The following is a 27,939-nucleotide window of genomic DNA, read 5'->3' on the forward strand; positions in this document are numbered from 1 at the left end:
GAGAAAAGTTTTCTTCACTCAACGTGTAATTAAACTCTGGAATTGGTTGCCAGAGAATGTGGTAAAGGCGGTTAGCTTAGCGGAGTTTAAAAAAAGGTTTGGACGGCTTCCTAAAGGAAAAGTCCATAGACCATTATTAAATGGACTTGGGGAAAATCCACTATTTCTGGGATAAGCAGTATAAAATGTTTTGTACATTTTTGGGATCTTGCCGGGTATTTGTGACCTGGATTGGCCACTGTTGGAAACAGAATGCTGGGCTCGATGGACCTTTGGTCTTTCCCAGTATGGCAATACTTATGTCCTTATGATAACCTCAAGACTGGATTACTGTAATGCACTCTACAGTGATCTGACTACAAAGGGTCTGCACCAGCTCCAATTGATTCAGAATGCTGCAGCAAGACTAATAGAAAGTTGTAAGCGACATGACCACATCACACCATTTTTGCAAAAACTTCACTGGTTACCAGTACAATGCAGGGCTAAATTTAAAACTGATCTTCAAGACTCTTACAGGAAATGACCCAAAGTACTTGAACAGGTTTCTCTCTCTACACACCTCCAAGATCACTAAGGTCCTCCCAAGCAGCACCTCTAACCACACCCTCTCCAAAGGACATCATATGATGTGATACCCGCCAGCAAGCCTTCTCAGTAGCCTCTGGAATGCACTCTCTGAAAGGCTTCGCTTAACACAAGACTATCTTTTCTCCAGGAAACAGGTGAAAGCTTGACTCTTCAACCAGGCCTTTAATGGAAGAAGTAACTAACTTGCTAGTCACACATACACACAAGGAGTGACACCGGTTGCATATATTATAGAAGGATGTGTTTATCTACTCCTACCCTAGCTAAGACAATTTTCAAGCACCATTCTGATCTCATGTGCAAGTTTCTTTAAATTAATCTCTTTATTTTTTTTACTCTATCTTATCTATCTATATGCAGGGGTGGGCTGGTAAATTTTTTAACAATGGGCTCTCTCTCCGGGCATAGCCGGCCATGAAATTTTTTTTAGGGGGGGGGGGGGGAAATACATGCCTCTCTCTCCCCTCCCTTGTGCGGGCACGCTAGGCATACCTTTGCCGAGCCCCACCAGCCAATAAACGGACTGCCACCATTCTCTGCTGCTTGTTTCTGGCTCTGAGCAGCGTCATGGAACCTTCTTGCGCTTGCATGAAAAGTCCCAGCCTGATGCTCAGAGTCAGAAACAAGGAGCAGGGGGCAGCAGCAGTCTCTTTACTTGGCTGGTGGGGCCAGCATCACTGCCAGCAAAGTAAAAGAGAATTCAGGAGGGGGCCCAAGCCCACATTTTGGGAGTCAGTTGTTAAAGTAGCCATGGGGAGGCCTGCTTTAACAACCGGCTCCCAAAATTCTAAAAAACTTAACAAACGGCTCTCGCGAGCCCGTGAGAGCCCCGCTCCGGCACACCACTGTCTATATGTTCCAATTTTGCTTACACCCTATGCTGTCAATTAAAATACTTTATTGTTGACATTGTAATGTAGAATACGATGCCATACTTTGTATTGTTATTTGAATATATTTACTGCTGTAATTACTTATCCCTGCTATACACTGCCTTGAGTGAATTCCTTCAAAAAGGTGATAAATAAATCCTAATAAATAATAATAATAAAAATTGCTTCTTGAATGTCTACAGCTGATGGCAGGATATGTCTTTCGTAGCAAAGACCAGAATATAACTAGCAAGGATTTTGGGCCAATTGGTCATTACCTGTCGTCATCTATTATCTTCAAATGATGTCATCCAATAACCTCAGGAGATAGGTAGCTAGATCCCCATTGAAAACTGATGTCCGAATTCTAAATTTAGTTACTCATGAAGTGGATGGCTTGGAAGTGGGATTAGGATGGTTGAGGGATCTTGCTGGCCTGATTTGGCCACCTAGATGTAGGAAGATATACAGCCATAAGCCTAAACACCTGTTTGGCTGAAAATCTGCTTAACCCTAGGTGGTGCATAACAGTGTTACTCTGATTCCTTTGGGTCAGTTGCAGCAAATGCTTCCTTTAATGGAATATATCATTTACTAAAATACAACAATTAAAATATCTATCTATCTATCTATCTATCTATCTATCTATCTATCTATCTATCTATCTATCTATCTATCTATCTATCTATCTATCTACGGCAAATCAAAATATGAAAGTGCAAAACCCCTAAGAGAGAAACTCCACTGGCTCCCACTTAAAGAACGTACCACGTTCAAGATCTGCACGATAGTTCACAAAATCATCCATGGAGATGCCCCGACCTACGTGCTTGACCTCATGGACCTGCCTCCCAAAAATGCGAAAAGATCAGCCCGTCAATTCCTCAACCTACACTTCCCCAACTGTAAAGGAATAAAATACAAGCTAGCACATGCGTCTAGCTTCTCCTACATGAGTACACAGCTATGGAATGCACTACCAACTGACTTGAAAACGACTAACAAAATAACTAACTTTCGCAAATCTCTGAAAACTTACCTACTACTACTACTATTTAGCATTTCTATAGCGCTACAAGGCATACGCAGCGCTGTACAAACATAGAAGAAAGACAGTCCCTGCTCAAAGAGCTTACAATCTTCAACAAGGCCTACAACGAGAAACCGTAGCTCAACCGTAACACTTCTACACTTCACCCTATTCTGATAGTCATCTTCCTATAACTGTTTGCTTAGATCTTTTCTCACACACTCATCTTGTTGTAACACCAATTGTTAACTGTTACCCTGGTATGGCGATGCCACAACAGGTCTCTGTAAGCCACATTGAGCCTGCAAATAGGTGGGAAAATGTGGGATACAAATGTAACAAATAATAATAATAATAATCTATCTATCTATCTATCTATCTATCTATTTATCTATCTATCTATCTATATAAAATACCATTAAAAAACACATTTTTGTTGAATTCCAGTCTACTGTGGCTGGGTTGGGTTGTGTCATCTGCGGCAGACTGTTTTCTGCCCTTCTCACACTCTTGCTGGAATCCCTGGTGTTCTAATGATAGTTGTCAGTCATTATGCGCATATGACCTTCATGGCCTCCGTACAGAGGTCAACACTAATTGTGGCTGCATTATTACCCCTGCTCAGCTATAGACCCAGCAGAACAGCTAATAAATTGCTTTTCCAAAGCATCTTCACAGTTTGTTCATGGTTAAATCTAAACACTGAACTGGATGAGTGCCAGCTGTAGGAAAATAGCTAAGTACTACTACTACTACTACTTAACATTTATAAAGCGCTACCAGGGTTACGCAGCGCTGTACAATTTAACACAGAGGACAGTCCCTGCTCGAAGGAGCTTACAATCTAAAGGACAAAAAAGTGCAGTCAATCAAATTGGGGGCAGTCTAGATTTCCTGACTAGATGAATAATGGTTAGGTGCCGAAAGCGACATCGAAGAGGTGGGCTTTGAGCAAGGATTTGAAGATGGGCAGGGAGGGGGGCTTGGCGTATGGGCTCAGGGAGTTTATTCCAAGCGTAGGGTGAGGCGAGGCAGAAAGGGCGGAGCCTGGAGTTGTCGGTGGTGGAGAAGGGTACTGAAAGGAGGGATTTGTCTTGTGAGCGGAGGTTACGGGTAGGAGCGTAAGGGGAGATGAGGGTAGAGAGGTAATGAGGGGCTGCAGATTGAGTGCATTTGTAGGTTAGTAAGAGAAGCTTGAATTGTATGCGGTACCTGATCGGAAGCCAGTGAAGTGACGAGGAGAGGGGTGATATGAGCATATCGGTCTAGGCGGAAGATAAGATGGGCAGCAGAAGCATTCGGGACTCCAATCCTAGTTAAGCATCTTCCCTATTTCAAGGGGGTCGTTATGGAACAGATTGTACAAGTGGATTGCCTTTCCTTTTGCTGGTAGAAAGGTTAATTTGTAGGAGAACATGATCTACTGGGACTCTAGGGTTCAGGTAGGAGGCTCTGGTATATGGCCCTTGTCTGAGGACTATCACTGCAATTACAGCACTAACGTAAGTGGGAAAGGGGAAACTGTCTTTGGGTAGTTGTGAATAAAGGCTCATGGTAGACCCTAGCCCTGGTTCTGATTGAGTTAAAAGCTCAAAAGAGCAGGATGAAATTTCTGGCCTTTTCCGAAAAAAAAAAAAGTTAGCTCTTTCAACTGTAAGGGTCCTAGGCTTGAAGTGGTTGTTCCAACGATTAGAAAACAGAAAACGAAAAGTTGGATTTATCATTTACTAGTAAAAAAGGCCCGTTTCTATTTGAAAGGAAACGGGCGCTAGCAAGGTTTTCCTCTGAGTGTGTATGTTTGAGAGAGTGTGTGTGAGAGTAACTGTGTGAGAGAGGTTTCTGTTCCTGCTGCTGTGCATTCCCAGTGTTGTGCTGATTCGCTGCTCCCTGTATCGTGGCTCCGCCCCTGTCCCTTCTACTGGCCAATCTGGTGTGGGTTGTGTGTGACGTCACTATTATCTACTACATGAGGGACACCACCTCCAGCGGAAACAATGGTTCCAGGCAGCCTCAGAATGTTGGAGGTGAGACTTATTATATAGGATATACTGATAATCAGGGGTGTGCTGGTAAATTTTTAACAACAGGCTCTTTCTCCGGACGTAGCCAGCACTGCAGTTGGAAGGGCCAGGGGTGGCCGGGGGGGGGGGGGGGGGGGGGTGGAGAGCAAAACTTGCCTCTCTCTCCTCCCTCCTTTCATGCGGGACACGCTAGGCATACCTTTGCTGGCAGCCAATAAATGGACTGCCACCACTCCCAACATCTTGCTCTGAGCAGCATGCTGGAACTTCTTTCACATGCTCGAGAAGTCCCAGCCTGCTGCTCAGAGCTGGAAACAAAGAGCGGGGAGCAGCAACAGTCTATTTACTTGGCTGGCAGGGCTCAGCATCCCCACCAGTAAAGTAAAAGAGAATTCAGCAGGGGGCCCAAGCCCACATTTTGGGAGCCAGTTGTTAAAGTAGCCATGGAGGGCCCTACTTTAACAACCGGCTCCCAAAATTCTTAAAAACAACCGGCTCTTGCGAGCCTGTGAGAGCCTGCTCCAGCACACCACTGCTGATAATGATTCATTTCACTGATGCAAAGACAATGTTGGAAGTGTATCTGTATATGATAGCATTTAGTCATCAATGTATAAATTAAAACAACACAAGAGGCCATGGAGGCCATTTTAGAAGACGTGAGTTGGTGTTTGTATATATAAATGATCAACACATATAAATACCTATAGTAGAAAGTTGCTACTTACATATTTAGAAAGATTCACAGCATGCAAGTTTCCAAGGGGGTGTGCTTTGGCAGTAATCTCTGTTCCTTTACTAGAGTGAAGTGTGTGAAATTAAACTGGCGGAAAAGTATGTGTATATTTCTGATTTTACAATAGCAGCATATGTCTACTTTAAAAAAAAACTGGTAATTGGCATTTTCCAGGTTTCCACCTGTTCCGAGGCAAGCTTGTCAGCTAACTGTTCATTTGTACCTGGGGTTTACACCGTTGACTGAAGGGGCAATTGTTCTTACCTCTCCGGTGTTGAAGGCCACTTCAAAAATTCAAGAGAAAAAGAGTTTTTCACTCTGTTCCGTAATCGGGTCTTTCTGGGTGTACAATTTGAAAATCCAGCACATACATACGCGTTAGGAGTTACGGATCAAGAAAGGGATCTGGGTGTCGTCGTCGATGATACGCTGAAACCTTCTGCTCAGTGTGCTGCTGCGGCTAGGAAAGCGAATAGAATGTTGGGTGTTATTAGGAAGGGTATGGAGTCCAGGTGTGCGGATGTTATAATGCCGTTGTATCGCTCCATGGTGCGACCGCACCTGGAGTATTGTGTTCAGTACTGGTCTCCGTATCTCAAAAAAGATATAGTAGAATTGGAAAAGGTACAGCGAAGGGCGACGAAAATGATAGTGGGGATGGGACGACTTTCCTATGAAGAGAGGCTGAGAAGGCTAGGGCTTTTCAGCTTGGAGAAGAGACGGCTGAGGGGAGATATGATAGAAGTGTATAAAATAATGAGTGGAATGGATCGGGTGGATGTGAAGCGACTGTTCACGCTATCCAAAAATACTAGGACTAGAGGGCATGAGTTGAAGCTACAGTGTGGTAAATTTAAAACGAATCGGAGAAAATTTTTCTTCACCCAACGTGTAATTAGACTCTGGAATTCGTTGCCGGAAACGTGGTACGGGCGGTTAGCTTGACGGAGTTTAAAAAGGGGTTAGATAGATTCCTAAAGGACAAGTCCATAGACCGCTATTAAATGGACTTGGAAAAATTCCGCATTTTTAGGTATAACTTGTCTGGAATGTTTTTACGTTTGGGGAGCGTGCCAGGTGCCCTTGACCTGGATTGGCCACTGTCGGTGACAGGATGCTGGGCTAGATGGACCTTTGGTTTTTCCCAGTATGGCACTACTTATGTACTTATGTACATGCATAGATTGTAAAATTGGAACTCGTATGATCAAAACCCTGACCTTGTTCTTTTGTAAAATTTATTTGTTTATTTATTTTCGGCGTTGGGTGTGTTGCAATTGATCCATGGAGGCGACTATGCAGTTTACAACATAAAACATTCAGGGGTAGAAACAAAACGGAAAAAAGCCATACTGGGAGGATGAGCCAAAAGACTCGGTAAACAGATGGTTCTTGAGCAGTGCTTTAAACTTGGGGTAGGAAGCTTCTAAACAGATGTGGAGTGGCAAAGAATTCCAAAGAGAGGGACCCAGATAGAGGGAAGGGAAGGAATAGTGAGAAGGTTACCAGACAAGGCTTTGGTTCTGTTGTGTTGCGGGGTTCAGGCATTTAAGTTGGGTCAGTACGGTATGCCTTTTGGAACAGGATGGTCTTCAGTGATTTCCGGAAGCTAAGCTGGTCATGGACTGTTTTCCCAGTATATGGGAGGCCATTCCATAGTTGTGCGCTTATGTAGGAGAAGCCGGATGCGTAAGTTGTTTTGTATTTCAATCCTTTGCAGTTTGGGTAGTGTAGATTTAGATATGATCTGGCAGAGCCGACTCTGTTTCTTGTTGGTAAATCTACGAGGTCTATCATGTATCCTGGGACAACACCATATATGATTTTGTGGACCAGGGTGCAAATTTTGAAGACGATCCTTGATTGGGAGCCAGTGCAGTTTTTCTCGAAGAGGTTTGGCACCGTCGAAGCGTGTCTTGCCGAATATCAATGTGCCTGCTGTATTTTGGGCAGTCTGTATTTTTTTTTGTTAGTTGTTCCACGCATCCCGCGTAGATTCCATTGCAGTAATCTACATGGCTTAGGACCATTGACTGTATTAATAGTAGTAGTAGCTCATGGTGAGTTACATTCAGTTACACTGGGTGGGTATATATATATATATAATATATATTTATATATATTGTCTACACACTGATCCGCAGAATGATTTTGCACTTTTTTTTTTTTAAATTTTATCATTTTACTTAATTACATTCACATTTATCACATAAATGTAAGGAAATACAGAAATTAATATAAAAAGGAAAACATTTTCTCTCAACAATATATATTTACATAATTGTCCACAATTGGAAAATCCAAGATCAGGAAAACAATCTTAAAGAAAATAAGAAAAATTCAAAATGGTTAATCTTACACTTCACATTTTCTGAGGGAGGAAGGTTAATCGGTTATTGCAGCCGGTACAGTGGTAACTGAAGGAAGTTGCTGCAGAGCATTCTTCATCTGTTTCCACAAACTCTTATAATTTCTTAGGTTCAAACAAATAAGTAATAAGGAAATAAAACACTTACAAGGGAATCGCGCTAGGAAGGTCCCACCTAGGGCAATGATTCCTGGCTGAAAAGCCTTCACACCTCCCAGTCTGCGATTCCCTTGATGTGTCAGGAAATATATGCATCTTTGAACCCAAAAAACTATCAACCATGTATCGGAAATACAATTTCAAAACATTGTTCCTATCTAAATCAAAGACGAAAAGTCTCACTAATAATATAACTATCTATAACTTCTGAATTTTCCAAAATGTCGGTTCAACTTACATCTCTTTTCTCTGATAAAGAAGATTTATAAAGGAAATATAATTTTATCAGAAGGTATTAGCAAAGTATCAGAGAAATATTTCTTCAAGAATTCAGTAGCTGACATATAGGATATTATAGGTAAATTTATCGAGAATTTCCCTTAATTGGTTCTCCAGAAATTCCAATTTTTACAAGAAAGATAACTATTCTTCATTACCAAATTGTCTGATTGTCATAGAGAAGCCATTTCCGTAATCAAAGTCTCTATTTTTATATCTTGGACTTCCACTTTGTTAGATAGGTATTAATATAAATTCTTTAACTCACATAGTAAAAAATTGTAAACATCTGAAGAAGAGTTATTCACATTCTGCTGCAGTTCCTATAATACGTCCATTATGACATTATTGGCTTCACCAAGTCCAATTTCTCCACAGAAACCGCTCCAGATATCTTTGGGGGGAAGAGCTCACTCTCCAATCCCCCAGTTAGTTTATTATCCGAGTCGATGCTGCGCCAGGACCTCCTCGGGTCACGTGAAAATCCTAACCCACTTCGGGCGTTTCCATTATTGACCTCCATAGCAAAGCAATACTGTTTCCAGGTCTTGGAAGGGTCGTGCCAACAGGGGGACTCAAAGTCACTCCCTCTCCACTGAGATTCGGCAATAAAGCCTTGCTGTTCCCCGAAGCAGGAACCGATATTCCCGACGTTATGACCCCGAATCTCTCCAAAATAGACTGAGAAGTGGTGGGAACCCCAGCCATGTTCGAGGAGGACAACGCCATGGCTTTGCCTTTTCTCTTCCCCATTCTCTGGGGAGCGCGCCTTCTTCTTCAGGCATTCTGGTGTAAAACGGGAACTCAACTAGCGTATGTCCTCCCTCAACGCCATCTTGGATCCTCCAGGTTGGGACACTCTTTGTCTGGTTTCTCCTCAGAGGCCTGTCTGATATGGGTAACCCTACAGCATAGCCCTCTGAGTCATTGAAACACAGAAGCCCCTCCACCACTTACAAGGTGGTGTCCCTTCGGAGGGGACTTTTTTTTTTTTTTTTAATTATTTTATTTATAATTTTATTATGCATTTAACAAGGTAATCCTTGCTAGAAACACAGGCAAATAATATACATCGTAACATTCTCATCCAGGGTTTTACCAGTAAATAAGGAAAAAACTTCAGAAAGAAAAATCTTACAATGGACAAGAAGATTAGGAAATAACTATACATTAAGGCAGAAAATAATTTAGCCTTTCTTAGACCCCAATAGTGAGGGGGGAGTGATAGATTTTGCACTTTTAATGTTTTTGTGGCACCTAATTATGAGCATTTTGAATCCCTGAGTTTTTATTTTACAGCTAATGGATTTAGCTTTTTAATATTGAATTGTGTGCCTTCTCTCTGACACGTTTCTTGCCTTAAGGGACCGTGTACCCTTTCCTCTATTAATATGGCAGCAGCCACGCTGACAGCTCCCAGGTTGGTTTCTCTGTTATGAATTTCACAGGACGTGTAGCAAACGTTAATTTCTCGTTCATATGTCTTCGAGGTTTGAGGTTGCCTGGCTTCTTTTCCTGAGCCACTAGACTAGATTCCTTCTGGAATGCTCCACAGCTCTTCTGTCAAGGGACATTTTCCCGCTTTTACCTTGCGACTTTGGGTTCTGAGTTTTGCTGCCTGTTTACTCCTACTCAGTCGGTAGATGACACAGAAGGATCTGATGATTTGCACGGACAAGTCTGCTCTACATTTCAACTTGACTCTTCGTGACGTTTTTCCTCTAATTCTTTTCTGATGTGCCTTACTTCTAATTTTCTTTCTTCTTTGACTATGATCGACAGAATGGATTTAAAACAAATCTTGTTTTTAATTAAAGCATGCTTGCCAGATGTGATGCCAGGGTGTTTGATTAATTACTCCTCTGTAGAATTAGCAACATTTGTTTCATTCTTATTTCACAAAAGCAGTAAGACCCTGAAAGGTTCGTGACATAAGTGATAATGCAGTTATGTGCATACTTACTATTACTACTCAGAAGCATAGTCAGACTTCGGCGGAAGGGGGGTCGGCGGCGCCAGGGGGGGGCTAAAATGTGCCCCTTCACCTCAGGCTCTGGACCCCCCTCCCGCCGAAGTCTGACTATGCTCCTGAGTAGTAATAGTAAGTATGCACATAACTGCATTATCACTTATGTCACGAACCTTTCAGGGTCTTACTGCCGACCCCCCCGCCACCGCCACCACCAACAACAACTTTGACCCCCCTGCTGATGACTTGACCCCCCCCCTCCTGCCACCAACCCTCCCCCGCTGTCGCCGTTGCCATCGCCTACCTTTGCTGGCGGGGGACCCCAACCCCCACCAGCCGAGGTCCTCTTCTTCCTTCGTTCTGTTTCTGAGTCTGACGTCCTCCTGCAGGACGTCAGACTCAGAAACAGAACGAAGGAAGAAGAGGACCTTGGCTGGTGGGGGTTGGGTCCCCTGCCAGCAAATCTAGACAACGGCGGGTTGGCGGTGGGAGGGGGAGGTCGAGAGAGTCGTCGTCAGGGGGGTCCAGGGCCAAATCTACGGGGGCCCAGGCCCTCGTGGCCCCACGTAGCTACGCCCCTGTTACTACTACTATTACTACTTATCATTTCTATAGCGCTACTAGACATACGAAGCGCTGTACCCAGAAACAGATGATCACACCACGAGGGCGCCGGAGTCGACCGGCGCTGAAGAAGACTCTTCGGCTGGCAGGGATTGAGGACCCCCGCCAGCAAACAAGGTACCTGATGTGGCGGGGGGCAGGTGGCGGGGGGGGGGGGGTCAAATGTAGAGGGGGCCAGGGTGTAATCTGTGGGGGCCCATGCCCCCATGGCCCCACGTAGCTACGCCCCTGGTTAAGGCTATTCACAAGTAGTGAGGATTCACCTGCACTAACTGCACAAGTGATGGTGCATGGGAACACCATACGCTAACTGCAGTCCATGTCCATTCTCTACCCCTTAACCTACCCGGTTCCCACCCTGTAACACAGCATACAGTTAACGCATGAATTAGCGCATGCTGTAATGACTTATTAGTAATAGTTACTGTGCTTATGCTGTAATGACACACACTAATTTGCATGCCAATCCCCTCATTCTACAACGTCAGCGTCTAAATCATAACTGCCATTTTTGTGCTCAGATTCCTTGGTTGGTGGATTATGTTCTTCAAAATGACTTTCCAAGCAAAGGTTAAAAAATACAGGGAATCCCGGTGCAAAACACTAACACGGCCAAGTAAATCCGTCTGTAGTGTCGGACGGATGCAGAAGCACCTGACAAACAAACACCACCCTGTTTTTTTTTTAACCTTTGTTTGGAAAGTTGTATTGCGACCCTTGAAGCAGGTGGTTTTATCACCGAAACATGGACCGTGTCATGTCCAGTTACTGGTGCTTTGAATCAGGGGCGTAGCCAGATCTCACGGTGGGAGGAGGCCAGAGCCCAAGGTGTGGGGGGGGGGCACATTTTGGTGTGCTGCCCAGCCACTGCCCCCTCTGCCGCCACCCCGCCGCTCCCCATTGTTCCCTGCCACCTCACCACTGCAAATACCTTGGCTGGTGGGGGTCCCCAACCCCCAGCTAAAGCCTTCATCCAGTACCGGTCTCCAGCGCTGCAACATTGCCTGCCCTGCTCTTGCTTCCCCTCACGTCCTGCATGCTTCTTTTAGTGAAATTGAGCATGCTCAGTTTCACTAAGAGGAGCGTGCCGGACTTGAGGGAATGCGAGAGCAAGGCAGGCAACGCAGCAGCACCGGAGACCGCTGCTGGATGAAGGCTTCAGCTGGCGGGGTTTGTTTGGACAAGTTCCTGGAGGAAAAGTCCACAGTCTGTTATTGAGATGGTATTCATCCCAGAGTACTGATAGAACTGAAAAATGAACTTGCGGAGCTATTGTTAGTAATATGTAATTTATCCTTAAAATCGAGCGTGGTACCGGAAGATTGGAGGGTGGCCAATGTAACACCGATTTTAGAAAAAAGGTTCCAGTGGAGATCCGGGAAATTATAGACCGGAGAGTTTGTCGTTGGTGCTGGGCAAAATGGTAGAGACTATTATACAGAACAAAATTACAGAGCATATTCAAAAGTATGGATTAAAGAGTCAAAGTCAACATGGATTTATTGAAGGGAAATCTTGCCTCACCAATCTGCTGCATTTCAGGTGAACAAATGTTGAAAAAGGTGAGCCAGTTGATATTGTGTATCTGGATTTTCAGAAGGTGTTTGACAAATTACCTCATGAAAGACTCCAGAGGAAATTGGAGAGTCATAGGATAGGAGGTAGCATTCTACTATGGATTAAAACTGGTTAAAAGATAGAAAACAGAGAGTAGGGTTAAATGGTCAGTATTCTCAATGGAGAAGGGTAGTTAATGGGGTTCCCCAGGGGTTTGTGCTGGGACCGCTGCTTTTTAACATATTTATAAATGACCTACAGATGGGAGTAACTAGTGAGGTAATTAAATTTGCTGACGACACAAAGTTATTCAAAGTCGTTAAATCGTGGGAGGATTGTGAAAAATTACAAGAGGACCTTACGAGACTGGGAGACTGGGCATCTGAATGGCAGATGACGTTTAATGTGAGCAAGTGCAAAATGATGCATGTGGAAAAGAGGAACCCGAATTATAGCTATGTCATGCAAGGTTCCACGTTAGGAGTCACAGACCAAGAAAGGGATCTATCTAGGTGTTGTTGATGATACGTTGAAAACTTCTGCTCAGTGTGCTGCTGCGGCTAAGAAAGCAAATAGAATGTTAGGTATTATTAGGAAAAGAATGGAAAACAAAAATGAGGATGTTATAATGCCTTTGTATTGCTCCATGTACGACCACACCTCGAATATTGTGTTCAATTCTGGTTGCCGCATCTCAAAAAAGATATAGTGGAATTAGAAAAGGTGCAGAGAAGGGTAACGAAAATAATAAAGGGGATGGGATGACTTCCCTATGAGGAAAGGTTAAAGTGGCTAGGGCTCTACAGCTTGGAGAAAAGGCGGCTGAGGGGAGATATGATAGAGGTCTGTAAAATAATGAGTGGAGTTGAACGGGTAGATGTGAAGCGTCTGGATACGCTTTCCAAAAATACTAGGACTAGGGAGCATGCGATGAAGCTACAATGTAGTAAATTTAAAACAAACCGGAGAAAAAGTGTCTTCACTCAACGTGTAATTAAACTCTGGAATTCGTTGCCAGAGAATGTGGTAAAGGTGGTTAGCTTAGCGGAGTTTTAAAATGGTTTGGACGGCTTCCTAAAGAAAAAGTCTGTAGACCATTATTAAATTGACTTGGGGAAAAATCCACTGTTTCTGGGATAAGCAGTATAGAATGTTTTGTACTTTTTTGGGACCTTGCCGGGTATTTGTGACCTGGATTGGCCACTGTTGGAAACAGGATGCTGGGCTTGATGGACCTTTGGTCTTTCCCAGTATGGCAATACTTATGGACTTATGTACTTATGAGATGGACAGTGGGGGAAGCCACTATTTGCCCCGGGATTGGTAGCACAGAATGTTGCTACTATGTAGGATTCTGGAATCTTGCTGCTCTTTGGGGTTCCGTTCCGGAATGTCGCTACTCTTTGAGTTTCTACATGGAATCTTGCTACTCTTTGAGATTCTACATGGAATGTTGCTACTCTTTGGGATTCTGGAATGTTGCTGCTGATTGGATTTCTGCCAGGTACTTGTGACCTGGATTAGCCACTGTTGGAAGCAGGATACTGGGCTAGATGGACCATTAGTCTGACTCAGTATGGCTATTCTTATGTTTAGGATGGACCATGTGGAGATCAGCTATATTTCCATCCTATTTGCACAAGGTGATCAGGAGTTAACAGGCCTGGCTCTATTACAAAGGGTACTTGTTGAAGGAACAGCTCTTTCTGTGGTGTATGCAGGCAGCCAGTTGATATCAGATGTCTTACATCAAGCACAAAGCCAGTACGTGAGCAATGTAAGAAAATGAGAGCAAGTTAGAGTAATTTATTGCTTTCTTGAATAGAGGCTTTGACTGTGCCCTGAACTAGTTTAAAGAATGTTAATTGTGTTCAAGAATGAGCTTATAAATGACTGGTTATTTGGTCTTATTCTGGCTCATTCAGGATAACAATGACAGTATCAGAGACAGGAGCAAAGAGTGAATTATTTTCCCTCTCAACTGCATAATACTTTCGAGAGTGAAAAATGCGTGCCTGTAATTAACCATAAAACTCTTCTCCCACTATATCCTTCCTGCATTCACAGGAGATGAGTGGCCATTATAGTAATCCATTGTTGCTCATATCTCTAGAAAACACATGCACAGCAAACATTGCTTGGCTTTCTTATTTCAGGGCTGTGTTCTTTGCATTTGGCATCGCTCACAACAAAGAAATTTGGAGTTTCAAAATATTTTCACCTTTAATTGTGGAAGTTCTGGAGGTCCTAATGCAGCACTGGAACAACATCTTTGTCAGAAGGAATGGAAAATATTTGACTGTTTAATTTCTCTCTTTTCAGACGAGGCTTCCAAGACAAGACGAGGGATAACCAGTTTTGTTTTTGCTGTTGTTCAAATTAGGTACGATTGTATGCTAGACCAGAGATGATTGAACGGGGATCTGGGGACTACGCCTTAAATATAACAAAGAGACTATTGGAGTTTTATGAAGATTACTTTATGGTACCCTATTCTCTTCCGAAATTAGGTAAGAAGCTCTCTTAGTTTGCCTGTGTTGAAGAAATAAATGGCTGGTCCTCTTGTTAAGAATTTGAGCCCTCACCCAGATGGTCCGGGGAGTGAACAAGAAGCTCTGAGGGGCCCTTTTACTAAGGTGCAGTGGCGTAGCAAGGGCGGGGCGGTGGGCGCGGTCCACCCCGGGTGCATCCTGCTGGAGGGTGCAGAGAGCAGCCGCACGCCTGTCGGCTCCGCTGGTTCCCTGCTCCCTCTGCCCCGGAACAGGTTACTTCCTGTTCCGGGGCAGAGGGAGCAGGGAGCCAGTAGAGCCGACAGGCGCGCGGCTGCTCTCTGCACCCTCCAGCAGCCAAGAATGCAACCGGGGGGGGGGGGCTTGATGCACTGGGGAGGGGGGTGTCATTGCACTGGGGAGGGGGGTGTCATTGTGCCTGGGGGGGTGTCGTGCTGCACTCTTGGGGGAACAAATGCTGCTGCACACGGGGGCAGGTGCGCTGAAAAATGGTGTAGGATGTGTAGGACATGTATTGGACGCGCACAGGTCTATTGTTTGGCGCCCTGCAAAAAAGGCCTTTTTGTTGCCAAAAATGGATGTGCGGCAAAATAAAAATCAGTGCGCGTCCATTTTGGGCCTGAAACTTTACCGCATGAGACCTTACCGACTTAGCGGTAAGGTCTCATGCGCTAACTGGGCAGTAATCATCAGCGCACATACACTGCCGATTACTGCCCGGTAAAGAATAAGTAAATAAATAGAAATGATTTTCTTCCGCGTGTTATGGACACGCGTCAAAATTAGAATTACTGCCTGGAGCATGCAGTAGCCGGGTGGTAGTTCTAATTTGATGCTCATTGTGCGCGCATAGGTGCCTACGTGTCTTAGTAAAAGGGTCCCTGAGTTTGTCTGAGAATAAGAAAAAAAATAGTTTTCTCTACTGTTTAAGAAGGAATTGAATTACTGAACACTGAAAACTGAAATGACATGTTTCACCTTCTGATGAGGGCTTTGGGCCCAATTCTAGATATGGCACCTTAAAGATTGGTGCTGAAAAACCATTGCAGTTAGTGCGATTCTATAAACTACGCCTAAAGTTAGGCGTAGTTTTATAGAATATGCTGAACGTGCCCCGTTCTTGCAACTAAAATGTAGGCGCACCAATTTAGGCCAACTTAAAACCAGGCCTAAATACCTGCACTTAAGTTAGGCGCAGATTGGGTGTATTCTATAATTGGCGCAGCATTGAATATCCAGGCTTTGTTCAGGTGGCCTGAAAACCGCTGACCATCAGGGGCAGAATATTGACCTCCCCCCCCCTTAAATTTGTTTTTGTTAATAATATGGTTTGGTTTGTAATAGTAGTGTTATTCAGTGGCAGCTGGATAGTTTTGTAAATGAGACAAAGGCTTTAACGAGAATTCTGTCCTTAAAATAGTCCGCCTGATATTCAGCTGGCGGTGGGCAGAGCTTTGACTGCCTGCCGCCAGCATTCAACTGGACATTTAAAGCCGGGCCATTTCCAGCGACCGGAATTAAATACCTGGATTTTTCAATGCTGGCTAACACATGACCAGTTAAGTTGATATTCAGACTTAATCTGCCATGGCTTAGCAGGTAAAGGTAGGCCTAATTTTTATGTGGCCGTATTTGCCTGCTAAGCCTGGCCAGTTAAGTTCCAAATATTGGGACTTAACTGGTTAAATGCTTCTGAAAATGACCGGTTTCGGCCGACACGCTTTGAATATTGGCCGGAGCATGTTTTGAGTTATTCAGGTTACTTCTCAAAATAATCCAATGACTTAATTGTATCACTGGGAGCTAATCGCCCTAATGGCTTTACCGTTTTGTAAAACTCATCCCCCCCAGGGCTCTGGAGTTGAGGAGAAAATTATTTGCTGTCACTCAACCTCTCTTGTGTCAGGACCTCATTTTTCTTGAGTGTTACGGCCTTGTGTGCATTTTTGTTCAGACGCCCGTGGAGCAAGGGGTTGCAGTAGTAGACTTGCTTGGCATAGTAATTATAATTAATTTGGGCATAAGAGCCGGAGGAAGAATAATAATAAAAATAGTGCATTAGCATTTAACTTTCAAAAGGGCGACTACGATGAAATGAGGAATTAGTTAGGAGGAAATCAAAAGGAACACTTGTGAGGGGTCCAAAGCCTGCTTCAAGCAGATAAAATGAATTTCGTAAGTGAAAAAAAAAAGACAGCTACTAGCACGGTTAACAGAGCTGTGAAGGAAGCTGTTGCAACCGAAAAAGACACGGAAAGCAGGACCCGGTGTAAAATGATAAAGTAGGCCAAAAAGCATTTCAGGAGAAGCTTGCCCGAGAGACAAGAGCTTCAGATAAAAAAAACCTTCTGAAGAGAGTTAGTTAATTCATGCGACCATTTTCAAAGCTGCTTCTGTATAAAATTGGCACTTCATAAGGTTTTTCTATAAGGAGTCATCCAGGGCCGCCGAGGGGGAGGGGGGCAAAATTCCCCGGGCCTCCAAGGGGGGCCCGGCGCTAGGGTCAGGCCGCCGGCGCTGCAGTCCCCGGTCTCACCTGCCTGCCTCCTCGGCTCCGGGCCCCCTCGTCTCATGTAACTTCCGGTTTCCGTGAGGGCGGGACCCAGGGAGGGAAGGCCCGAAGGGAGGCGATCTGTGACTGCCGCTTCGGATGCAGGGGGCCCGGAGCCGAGGAGGCAGGCTGGTGAGACCGGGGACTGCAGCGCCAGTGGCCTGACCCCGGCGCTGGGGCCCCCTTGGAGGTCCGGGCCTGGGGAATTTTGCCCCCCCCTCTCGGTGGCCCTGCTGGTGCCTGAAATAGAACCCTCTGATTCCCCTGACATCCATTCCCCCCTTGCATTCTTTACCCCAAATCCCTTCGGCATCCATTGTCCCACCCCCACCTTATGTAGAAGCTTGATCTCTAGTGGTAGCTCTTCAAGACTACCATTAGGGTTTAGAAGACACCACTGTGAAGCCAACAGCAGACAAGGCAGGAGTGACTAGGGATTGTTCCTGCCCAATCACTAGATACCAGGGAGAGCCCTTGGTGGTTGCCAGGGTAGGATTGGATAGTACATAAGTACATAAGTAATGCCACACTGGGAAAGACCAAGGGTCCATCGAGCCCAGCATCCTGTCCACGACAGCGGCCAATCCAGGCCAAGGGCACCTGGCGAGCTTCCTAAACGTACAAACATTCTATACATGTTATTCCTGGAATAGTGGATTTTTCCCAAGTCCATTTAGTAGCGGTTTATGGACTTGTCCTTTAGGAAACCGTCTAACCCCTTTTTAAACTCTGCCAAGCTAACCACGTTCTCCGGCAACGAATTCCAGAGTTTAATTACGCGTTGGGTGAAGAAAACTTTTCTCCGATTTGTTTTAAATTTACTACACTGTAGTTTCATCGCATGCCCTCTAGTCCTAGTATTTTTGTAACGCGTGAACAGACGCTTCACATCCACCTGTTCCACTCCACTCATTATTTTATATACCTCTATCATGTCTCCCCTCAGCCGTCTCTTCTCCAAGCTGTATAGCCCTAGCCTCCTTAGTCTTTCTTCATAGGGAAGTCGTCCCATCCCCGCTATCATTTTAGTCGCCCTTCGCTGCACCTTTTCCAGTTCTACTATATCTTTCTTGAGATGCGGCGACCAGAATTGAACACAATACTCAAGTTGCGGTCGCACCATGGAGCGATACAACGGCATTATAACATCCTCACACCTGTTTTCCATACCTTTCCTGATAATACCCAACATTCTATTCGCTTTCCGAGCCGCAGCAGCACACTGAGCAGAAGGTTTCAGTGTATTATTGACGACGACACCCAGATCCCTTTCTTGGTCCGTAACTCCTAACGTGGAACCTTGCACATAGTAGGGTGGAGCATCTGCCGGAAGATCATCTATGTGTCAGGGGATTAGGGGGGGGGGGTAATAAATTCTGAGAGAAGGTTAGATTGTGGGGTAATGGATATTGAAGAGGTATATCAGGGAAGGGCTTACTTATTTTTAGGAGATGCCCCCTCCTTATGAGGCTCCCCAGGAGCATCGGACCTCAACTTAGAGGCCCTATGCTCTTGGGGAGGAAAGAATATTGCAGCTCGTGAAGTCAGACACAAGCTGCATTATTCAATTTACATAATAATGAGGAGCTTTGCATGCATTTGCATGCTTTGCACCTGATTTAGTTCGAGCTGTGCTATGAAAACATGTGTAAAGGGCAACAGTGCATGATATTTCCATTTAATGCATGTTATTTGGCAAAAGTTGAGCATCATTTCTTTAATGCACATTAATAACTATCCCTCTGTGGCAGTTAACCGCGAAGCTAACTGCATAAATGATTTTGCCTGTTGGCCTCTATACTGCCCTGAAAAGCCAAAACACAGTAACTGTTGAGAATTTAAATGTGAGAAAAGTACCAAAAACTGGTTTCTTTGAATAAACCCCCATGATGTAATTCTTGGCCAAAAGCTAGTATTGTGTTCTGGCATAACATGTCTCCCATTTATCAAGAGATACCACGTTTAGGACAGGTTTGAAAATACATCCACATGTTAAATTGGCTTCTGTAACTACAGGACATCTGGTGAGTTTTGAGAAAAATTTGAGTTACTGTCTTCCGGCTTTTCAGGGCAGTATATCTAGCAAGATAGACGCAGAAGCACGAAGCGGTCTCACACTCCACTTCCCCAACTGCCAGGGTTCATGATACAAGACAGTACATAGGTAGGTTCAGCCTGATGAATAGACGAAGAGCAGGAATGCACTCCTTTAAAGCATCGACGAGCCTAGATTCTTACCTGATCTTTCGCAGACGACTCATGACCCACTTCTTCAAGAAATCCTTCCCCGAAGCTCCATTGTAACGATGAATAGTCTTCACTTTTACTCAGCAATGTCCCCTCCATCCCTTGCCTGGTCATGACCCCGCATTAGCTTCTGCTAATAAATCCACCTCCCCACTCTGTCGCCCTTTTCCTGTCCTTCATATTTCCTCCTGCCTCACTTCGTCCCTTATCCCTCTTCAAGCCACTTTGATTCTAAGTACTTCAGATCCCCTGTCTTATTGTATTTCTTAGTTCCAAGTAAGCCACATTGAAGCAACACTAATCGGAAAATGTGGGATAGAAATGCTGTAAATAAATAAATAGCAGGGCTCTGCCTTCTCCTAAAGAGGAAGAAGCCTCAGGGACACTAAATGACCGTATTCTGTTTGCCATGGAACTTACATAAGTACATAAGCATTGCCATACTGGGACAGACCAAAGGTCCATCAAGCCCAGCATCTTGTTTCCAACAGTGGCCAATCCAGGTCACAAATACCTGGCAAGATCCCCAAAAAGTACAAAACATTTTATACTGCTTATCCCAGAAATAGTGGATATTCCCCAAGTCCATTTAATAACGGTCTATGGACTTTTCCTTTAGGAAGCCGTCCAAACCTTTTTAAAACTCTGCTAAGCTAAACACCTTTACCACATTCTCTGGCAACGAATTCTAGAGTTTAATTACATGTTGAGTGAAGAAAAATTTTCTCCGATTCGTTTTAAATTTACTACATTGTAGCTTCATTGCATGCCGCCTAGTCCTAGTATTTTTGGAAAGCGTGAACTGACGCTTCACATCTACTCGTTTAACTCCACTCATTATTTTATAGACCTCTATTATATCTCTCCTGAGCCACCTTTTCTCCAAGCTGAGGGGAGATATGATAGAGGTGATATGATAGATATGGTACTAAGGTGTGCTGAAAAATGGCCTGCGGTAGTGTAGGCGCGGGTTTTGGGTGCGTGCAGATCCATTTTTCAGCGTGCCTGTAAAAAAATTATTTTGCTGAAAATGGAAAGCAGCAAAATAAAAATTGGCGCACGTCAAATGCCACTTGATGCGCATAGCTGACGCGCATCAGAAAAGAAAACTTATTTTTCAGATGTGCACCAAAAGGAAATTACCGCAAGAGCCATGCAGTAGCTGGGTGGTAACTCTACATTGGCGCATGTCGGGTACACGTAGGCACTTAACCTGCTTATTTTTGAAAGAGAAGGGCGCCCATCTTCCGACACAAATTTGGAGATGGGCGCCCTTCTCTCAGGTGCGGCCAAATCGGCATAATCGAAAGCTGATTTTGGCCGCCCTCAACTGCAGTCTGTTGCAGGAATGGCCAAAGTTTAAGAGAGCATTTCGGAGGCATAGTGAAGGCGGGATGGGGGCGTGGTTAAGACATGGGCGCCCTCGGCCAATAATAGAAAAAAGAAGGCTGGCCCTGACGAGCATTTGGCCGACTTTACTTGGTCCATTTATTTTCAGGACCAAGTCTCAAAAAGATGCCCAAACTGACCAGATGACCACTGGAGGTAATCAGGAATGACCTCCCCATACTCCCCCAATGATCACCAACCCCCTACCACCCCCAAAAAAATTAAAGACATTTTTTTCCAGCCTCTATGCCAGCCTGAAATATCATACCCAGCTCCATAACAGCAGTATGCAGGTCCCTGGAGAAGTTTTAGTGGGTGCAGTGCACTTCAGGTCGGCGGACCCAGGCCCATCCCCCCCCACCTGTTACACTTGTGGTGGTAAATGGGAGCCCTCCAAAACCCACCCGAAACCCACTGTACCCACATGTAGGTGCCCCCCTTTACCCATAAAGGCTATGGTAGTGGTGTACAGTTGTGGGGAGTGGGTTTTAGGGGGGATTTGGGGGGGCTCAGCACCCAAGGGAAGGGAGCTATGTACCTGGGAGCAATTAATAAAGTCTACTGCAGTGTCCCCACGAGTTCATAATTTGCAACCCCCCCCTTTTTTTAAAGTCATCCCTTTGCTGCTTTCACATATTTCTTTGACTTTGAAGTTCCCAAAGACACTTTCCTATCTTTTATCGATGAGAGAAATGTGTAAAATCTACGTCTCCTGATTTCATTGATGAAATTAAGCAGCGACTTACTTGCAACAGTATCAAAATGTTGCAGGCTTTTTATTCAAATAAGAAAACTGCATTATTTCCGCTTTCCTCTTCCCTCCCTCCCAGCGGAGGTCTAGTTGAAGAACCTGAAATGAATTGCCCCAGAATAAAAATAAATAAAACACATCACTCAACATTTAATATCAAGTGCTTACTTGAACATAAGTGTTAGTATTTAAACCACAGGAGCAGAGGATCTATTTCTTTCAAGCTTTAGCCTGTTGAGCTGCTGAATAAATCTTAAGGCAGGGATGTATATATTTAAGTCCAGCAGTTTCCTTCTGCTCCTTTGGGCTTCCTGCTCAAGTGCAAACAGGGCCAGGATCTGGCATCATGAGTTTTCCCTGTAATTTCTAGCCCTTCCCAATACTCTCTTAGCTCAGACACCAGAGTGACGGTCCTCAGTCAGGAGTTCTTTACTCATAGACCCTAAACTCAGCCTTTAAATGTCGCTGCTAAGCAATGACTATAAACCTTTTTGCCTGGGGATGTGAATGTTGCTTTCACACTTTCTCTGGCTCAGTCAGATCAGATTGGACGGGAATCAAACCCAGGTCCCTCAGTTTTTGTTTTTTTTGTTACATTTGTACCCTGCGCTTTCCCCACTCATGGCAAGCTCAATGCTGCTTACATGGGGCAATGGAGGGTTAAGTGACTTGCCCAGAGTCACAAGGAGCTGCCTGTGCCTGAAGTGGGAATCAAACTCAGTTCCTCAGTTCCCCAGGACCAAAGTCCACCACCCTAACCACTAGGCCACTCCTCCACTGTTGCTACTATTTGAGATTCTACATGGAATGTTGCTATTCCACTAGTAACATTCCATGTAGACATCGGCCCTTGCAGATCACCAATGTGGCCGCGCAGGCTTCTGCTTCTATGAGTCTGACGTCGACTCACAGAAACAGAAGCCTGCGCAGCCTTCTACATGGAATGTTGCTAGTGGAATAGCAACATTCCATGTAGAATCTCCAATTGTAGCAACAGAATCTCAATAGTAGCAACATTCAATGTAGAATTTCCAATAGTATCTATTTTATTTTTGTTACATTTGTACCCTGCGCTTTCCCACTCATGGCAGGCTCAATGCGGCTTACATGGGGCAATGGAGGGTTAAGTGACTTGCCCAGAGTCACAAGGAGCTGCCTGTGCCTGAAGTGGGAATCAAACTCAGTTCCTCAGGACCAAAGTCCACCACCCTAACCACTAGGCCATTCCTCCACTGTTGCTACTATTTGAGATTCTACATGGAATGTTGCTATTCCACTAGCAACATTCCATGTAGACGTCGGCCCTTGCAGATCACCAATGTGGCTGCGCAGGCTTCTGCTTCTATGAGTCTGACGTCGACTCACAGAAACAGAAGCCTGCGCAGCCTTCTACATGGAATGTTGCTAGTGGAATAGCAACATTCCATGTAGACTCTCCAATAGTAGCAACATTCCATGTAGAATCTCCAATAGTAGCAACAGAATCTCAATAGTAGCAACATTCCATGTAGAATCTCCAATAGTATCTATTTTATTTTTGTACATTTGTACCCTGCGCTTTCCCACTCATGGCAGGCTCAATGCGGCTTACATGGGGCAATGGAGGGTTAAGTGACTTGCCCAGAGTCACAAGGAGCTGCCTGTGCCTGAAGTGGGAATCAAACTCAGTTCCTCAGGACCAAAGTCCACCACCCTAACCACTAGGCCACTCCTCCACTCAGGACTTAACTTTAGTTATGCTGTTTGAACTGAGTGTTGGATTTTTTTTTTCTCTCTGAAATTATGTAAGTAGCAAAAGGAAAAAAAAATAAGAATTATGGGATCTTGACAGTCCTCATTTAATGTACAAAACATTTCTCAATTGAAGTATCGTTTATTTTCTTTATATCAGGAGTTGAGCAGACAGGGTTGCAAACGGGGCAAATTTCAAAATAGTAGGTGTTTCTGCACTTGTGAATTTCATTGTGTACTATTTGGTGTTCTTTGCATGTGTTATTTTTCACTTGTAAATATGCAAAACTTATGCAGAATTCCTAATGGGACGAGAAAGCCTGCAAATCAGCTCATTCGAGATTCAGCATAAGAAGCTGATTTGCAGGACTTCTTATCCCTTTGCAATTTTTGCAGAAGCCTCTTTCGTTTAGAAATTCCATGCACAATTTATTATTTATTAAGAGAAGCATAAATATAGTTTTGCATGAGGCTCAACATCTGAGGCAGTTTTTGAGTGGGAAAAGTGTTGTTTCTCACCAGGTGGAAGGTTGAGATGAAGGTCTTGCATGCAATGGATCTGTAATAATCAGTTTACTTGCATTTTTGATATACTGCCTTTTCAGTGGTAGTCAGGGATGCAGCAGAGTGGTTTATATTAAGGGGCCCTTTTACTAAAATCTAGGCTTAATGCGTTATGGGACTTTACCACACGCGAAGCTCAGATTTAACATGACACTTTTTTTTATTTGCAGGTTGTGTGCTAATGTTTCCATTAGTGTGTGATATCTACAGAAAGTTAACTCTGCGTTAACCATTTAGGACTAAATTCTATAAATAGCACCTATAAAATTGTGGCTGAAATTAATAGCACTTAAAGTTAGGCACTGTTTAAAGAACAGCATTTTGCACTGGGAACTGTGACTACATTTAGGTAAATCTCCGTAACCATTAGGCATGGAGCCCCTTTATTCTATAACAATGCACATAAATTGTGGGAACGCCCCTGATCCACCCCTGACCCTCCCATGGCTACACCCTCTTTTTGGACCTGCGTCTCAATTTACACGTCTAAATTTTAATTAAATTCAATTATCACCAAAAATTGTTAAGCCAATTATCGGCTCTAATTGGCTCATTATTGAATTAAATTGCACGTACGAATTAGGAAAACAAAGAGAAAAAGCACAACTGGGCCCTCAAGACTGAGACAACAGAAGTCCGTTATTTCAACATGACCCGACACGGGCCGTGTTTCGGCGCAAACCACGCCTTCCTCAGGAATCCAGATTTGGTATCAGATATAGAAACAGGGAGCACAATCTTAAGTCAGTAAACAACTCCCAGCATAGAGAAAGTCATAAATTTCTGAAAAAACACCGTCGGTCAAAATAGGATTCTGTACCAGTGAACTGACAAATGAAGGAGCTGCTGTTCCCTGAAGTGTGGGTCTCAGAATTTTGGAAAATTTGATGCCAATGGAAAATGTATTCTAGTTGGGAATGGAAGCTCTGGGTGACCTGACTCTCAGAACTGAAAAAGAACAAAACCTCATGTTTTCAAAGCTTTTACGTTTGTAGGGTAATTTTTTTACAAAGAGTTACAGTACAGCGATATCCGTCAAAAGTATTTTGATGTGCTTGAGGGTAAAACCAAGCTGCAGTGTAGCTGTTTTCAATCTTGTAACTCCTTTACCCTTTCTCATCAATCGTGTTACAACATGGTAACATACTTCATACCCTGTAGGATACAAAACAATGTAACATTTTGGTTTGGGTATGTTCTTGTTTTGTCAATTTGAGAAGCACATTGGAATGAAAAGTTGTTACACTGTTTTGCAAAGTTTCTCCTGGGACTGCCGGAGTGCTGGTATACATCTAGAGAAGTTAATTTAAAAATTTGAACGTTGACACGGGGGATAGCGTCAGACGTACTGCTTGACATTGCTACTGTAACTCAAGAGAGTAAAAAAGTTATTACCACATGGTAACTTGATATATTGTTTAGTGTTATTGCAGTAACTTTTCTTCTTGGGTCCCTACTGTTAACATTTCAGCTCACATGACTTAATAAATCTGGAGGGTACTTTTGCAAGACGTTGCCTAGGTTGAGAGGACAAGAAGGTACCTGCTTTTAGCCAGTTTATAGACACTGAGGTGTCTTAATAAAATTGTTCCACAAAAGCAGCCGAAATTGTGGCTAAAATAAGGTCACATATATTTAAATCTGCTTGAGAACAGGCACAAATGTGTGTATAGTATGAAAAGCCATGTATATTTTAACAGGTGCACCTGATCTCTGCCCAAAATCCATAGTATTTTCTTGTTATCAGACCTACTTTCACATGGGGGTAATTATATAAGTGGCATTTTATGTATGTAAAGATAAAAAGAAAGAGGCACAGATCTGCGTTCAAATGAACTTAAAACAGGACAAAGCAGATCAGCGGTAAATCATAAAGCAGTTTATTGAACTGTTACCCGATGTGGCCATGTTTTACCCTGACTCACCCATACACCTCCCATGGCCACGCCCCCTTGTGAGTTGCCACTCCGTGATTTGGGTAGACATTGTCAGAGTAGTGCATAGCAATATGTGCGCCCAAATCCAAATCAGTGCCGATTAGCGCTAATTAGCACCCAGTTAATTGGCTCGTTAGTTGCGTGCACATTTTGGGGTGCCGTATCTAGAATTTGGGGGATAGTGGTCCTAACGTCTGGATTGTTATCCGGATACCAGCACTGAATGGTGTCTAGACCTGGATAACTTCCAGCGGCTCTGAAAGACCCAGATATCCAGTGCTGGTTCTCGGAAAGGAAAAGAGAGGGAAGCCATGTGAGTCATATACCGGTGCTTAATCACATGGTAGGGTTAGTTAGATGCAAGATCTGGCCCCAGTCTTTCATGTGCCTAAGTGCTCACGCCTAAAATTAGGCACATATAATCTCCTGATTCAGCGCTATTTAACCGTCCAGAAACGACTCCTGGCTGGTTAAATAGCCCTTAACAGCTACTGTGAATATTCAGAGGGTCTTTTACTAAGACGCATTAAAATTGAGCACAAGCTAAACGTTAGAGATGCCCATAGGAATGCAAGTGGCATCTCTAACATTTAGCGTGGGCCCAATTTTAGTGCGTGCTAAAAAACGTGGCTAAGTTGGCGGCCAAATTGGGCCACCAAATAAGAGGCCTATCTTTGTCTGCTATAACGTGCTTAAGAAGGCCTACCCCTCCCCCCCGATCCAAATTAACTTCCTGCGACACAGCAAACTATGGACCGTACTAGACTTCTATCACTACCCCCGCTGTATTTCCTTGATGTTTTATACTGATGTTTATTAAATGCTTAATATTGTATTATGTATTTGTATTATTGAACCAGAGCCTACCTTTAAGGTATTGTATAAGCCACATTGAGCCTGCAACTAAGTGGGATAATGTGGGATATAAATAAATAAAAATAAAATAAAATAGCCAAAGCTGAATATTGACTTGACTGGTTAAGTTTAAACTGGCTAAAAATAAGCCGGATATTCAATGCTGGTCACTGGAAATCGCCCCAGAATTGAATGTCTGGTCTCACTGCTGACCTGGACTGTAAGCTCTTTGAGCAGGGACTGTCTTTTCGTGTATGGTGTACAGCGCTGCGTATGCCTTGTAGAGCTATAGAAGTGATAAGTAGTAGTAGTAGTAATGTAGAAGCCTGCCCTTGCAAATCAGCATCGCGGCCGCGCAGGCTTCTGTTTCTGCACATGCGTGCAGGACGTCAGACTCACAGAAACAGAAGCCTGCGCGGCCGCATTGCTGATCTGCAAGGGCAGGCTTCTAGATGGAATGTTGCTAGTGGAGGAGTAGCCTAGTGGTTAGTGCAGTGGAACATGGGATGTTGTTACTATTTGAGATTCTGGAATGTTGCTATTACTTGAGATTCTACATGGAATGTTGCTACTATTGGAGATTCTGTTGCTATTACTTGAGATTCTACATGGAATGTTGCTACTATTTGAGATTCTACATGGAATGTTGCTACTATTTGAGATTCTACATGGAATGTTGCTATTCCATTAGCAACATTCCATTTTTAGATTGTGAGCTCTTTGAGCAGGGACTGTCTTTTCATGTACGGTGTACAGCGCTGCGTATGCCTTGTAGCGCTATAGAAGTGATAAGTGGTAGTAATGTAGAAGCCTGTCCTTGAAAATCAGCATACGTGCAGGACGTCAGACTCACAGAAACAGAAGCCTGCGCGGCCGCATTGCTGATCTGCAAGGGCAGGCTTCTAGATGGAATGTTGCTAGTGGAGGAGTAGCCTAGTGGTTAGTGCAGTGGAACATGGGATGTTGTTACTATTTGAGATTCTGGAATGTTGCTATTACTTGAGATTCTACATGGAATGTTGCTACTATTGGAGATTCTGTTGCTACTATTTGAGATTCTCCATGGAATGTTGCTATTCCACTAGCAACATTCCATTTTTAGATTGTGAGCTCTTTGAGCAGGGACTGTCTTTTTGTGTATGGTGTACAGCGCTGCGTATGCCTTGTAGCGCTATAGAAGTGATAAGTAGTAGTAGTT

General features: G+C 44.0%; 1 protein-coding gene across 1 annotated transcript in view; it reads left to right on the top strand.

Annotated features, from left to right (window-relative positions):
- The window catches only part of TRHDE (thyrotropin releasing hormone degrading enzyme), a 367,175-nt gene that overhangs the window by 56,973 nt on the left and 282,263 nt on the right, over positions 1-27,939 (top strand). Inside the window, exon 5 of the mRNA XM_030214836.1 lies at positions 14,590-14,716. Within this exon, the coding sequence (XP_030070696.1) occupies positions 14,590-14,716 (127 nt within the window). The remainder of the gene's footprint in view (positions 1-14,589; positions 14,717-27,939) is intronic.

This window comes from Microcaecilia unicolor, chromosome 9, assembly GCF_901765095.1.
Source record: "Microcaecilia unicolor chromosome 9, aMicUni1.1, whole genome shotgun sequence".
In the NCBI taxonomy this organism is placed as follows: Eukaryota; Metazoa; Chordata; class Amphibia; order Gymnophiona; family Siphonopidae; genus Microcaecilia; species Microcaecilia unicolor.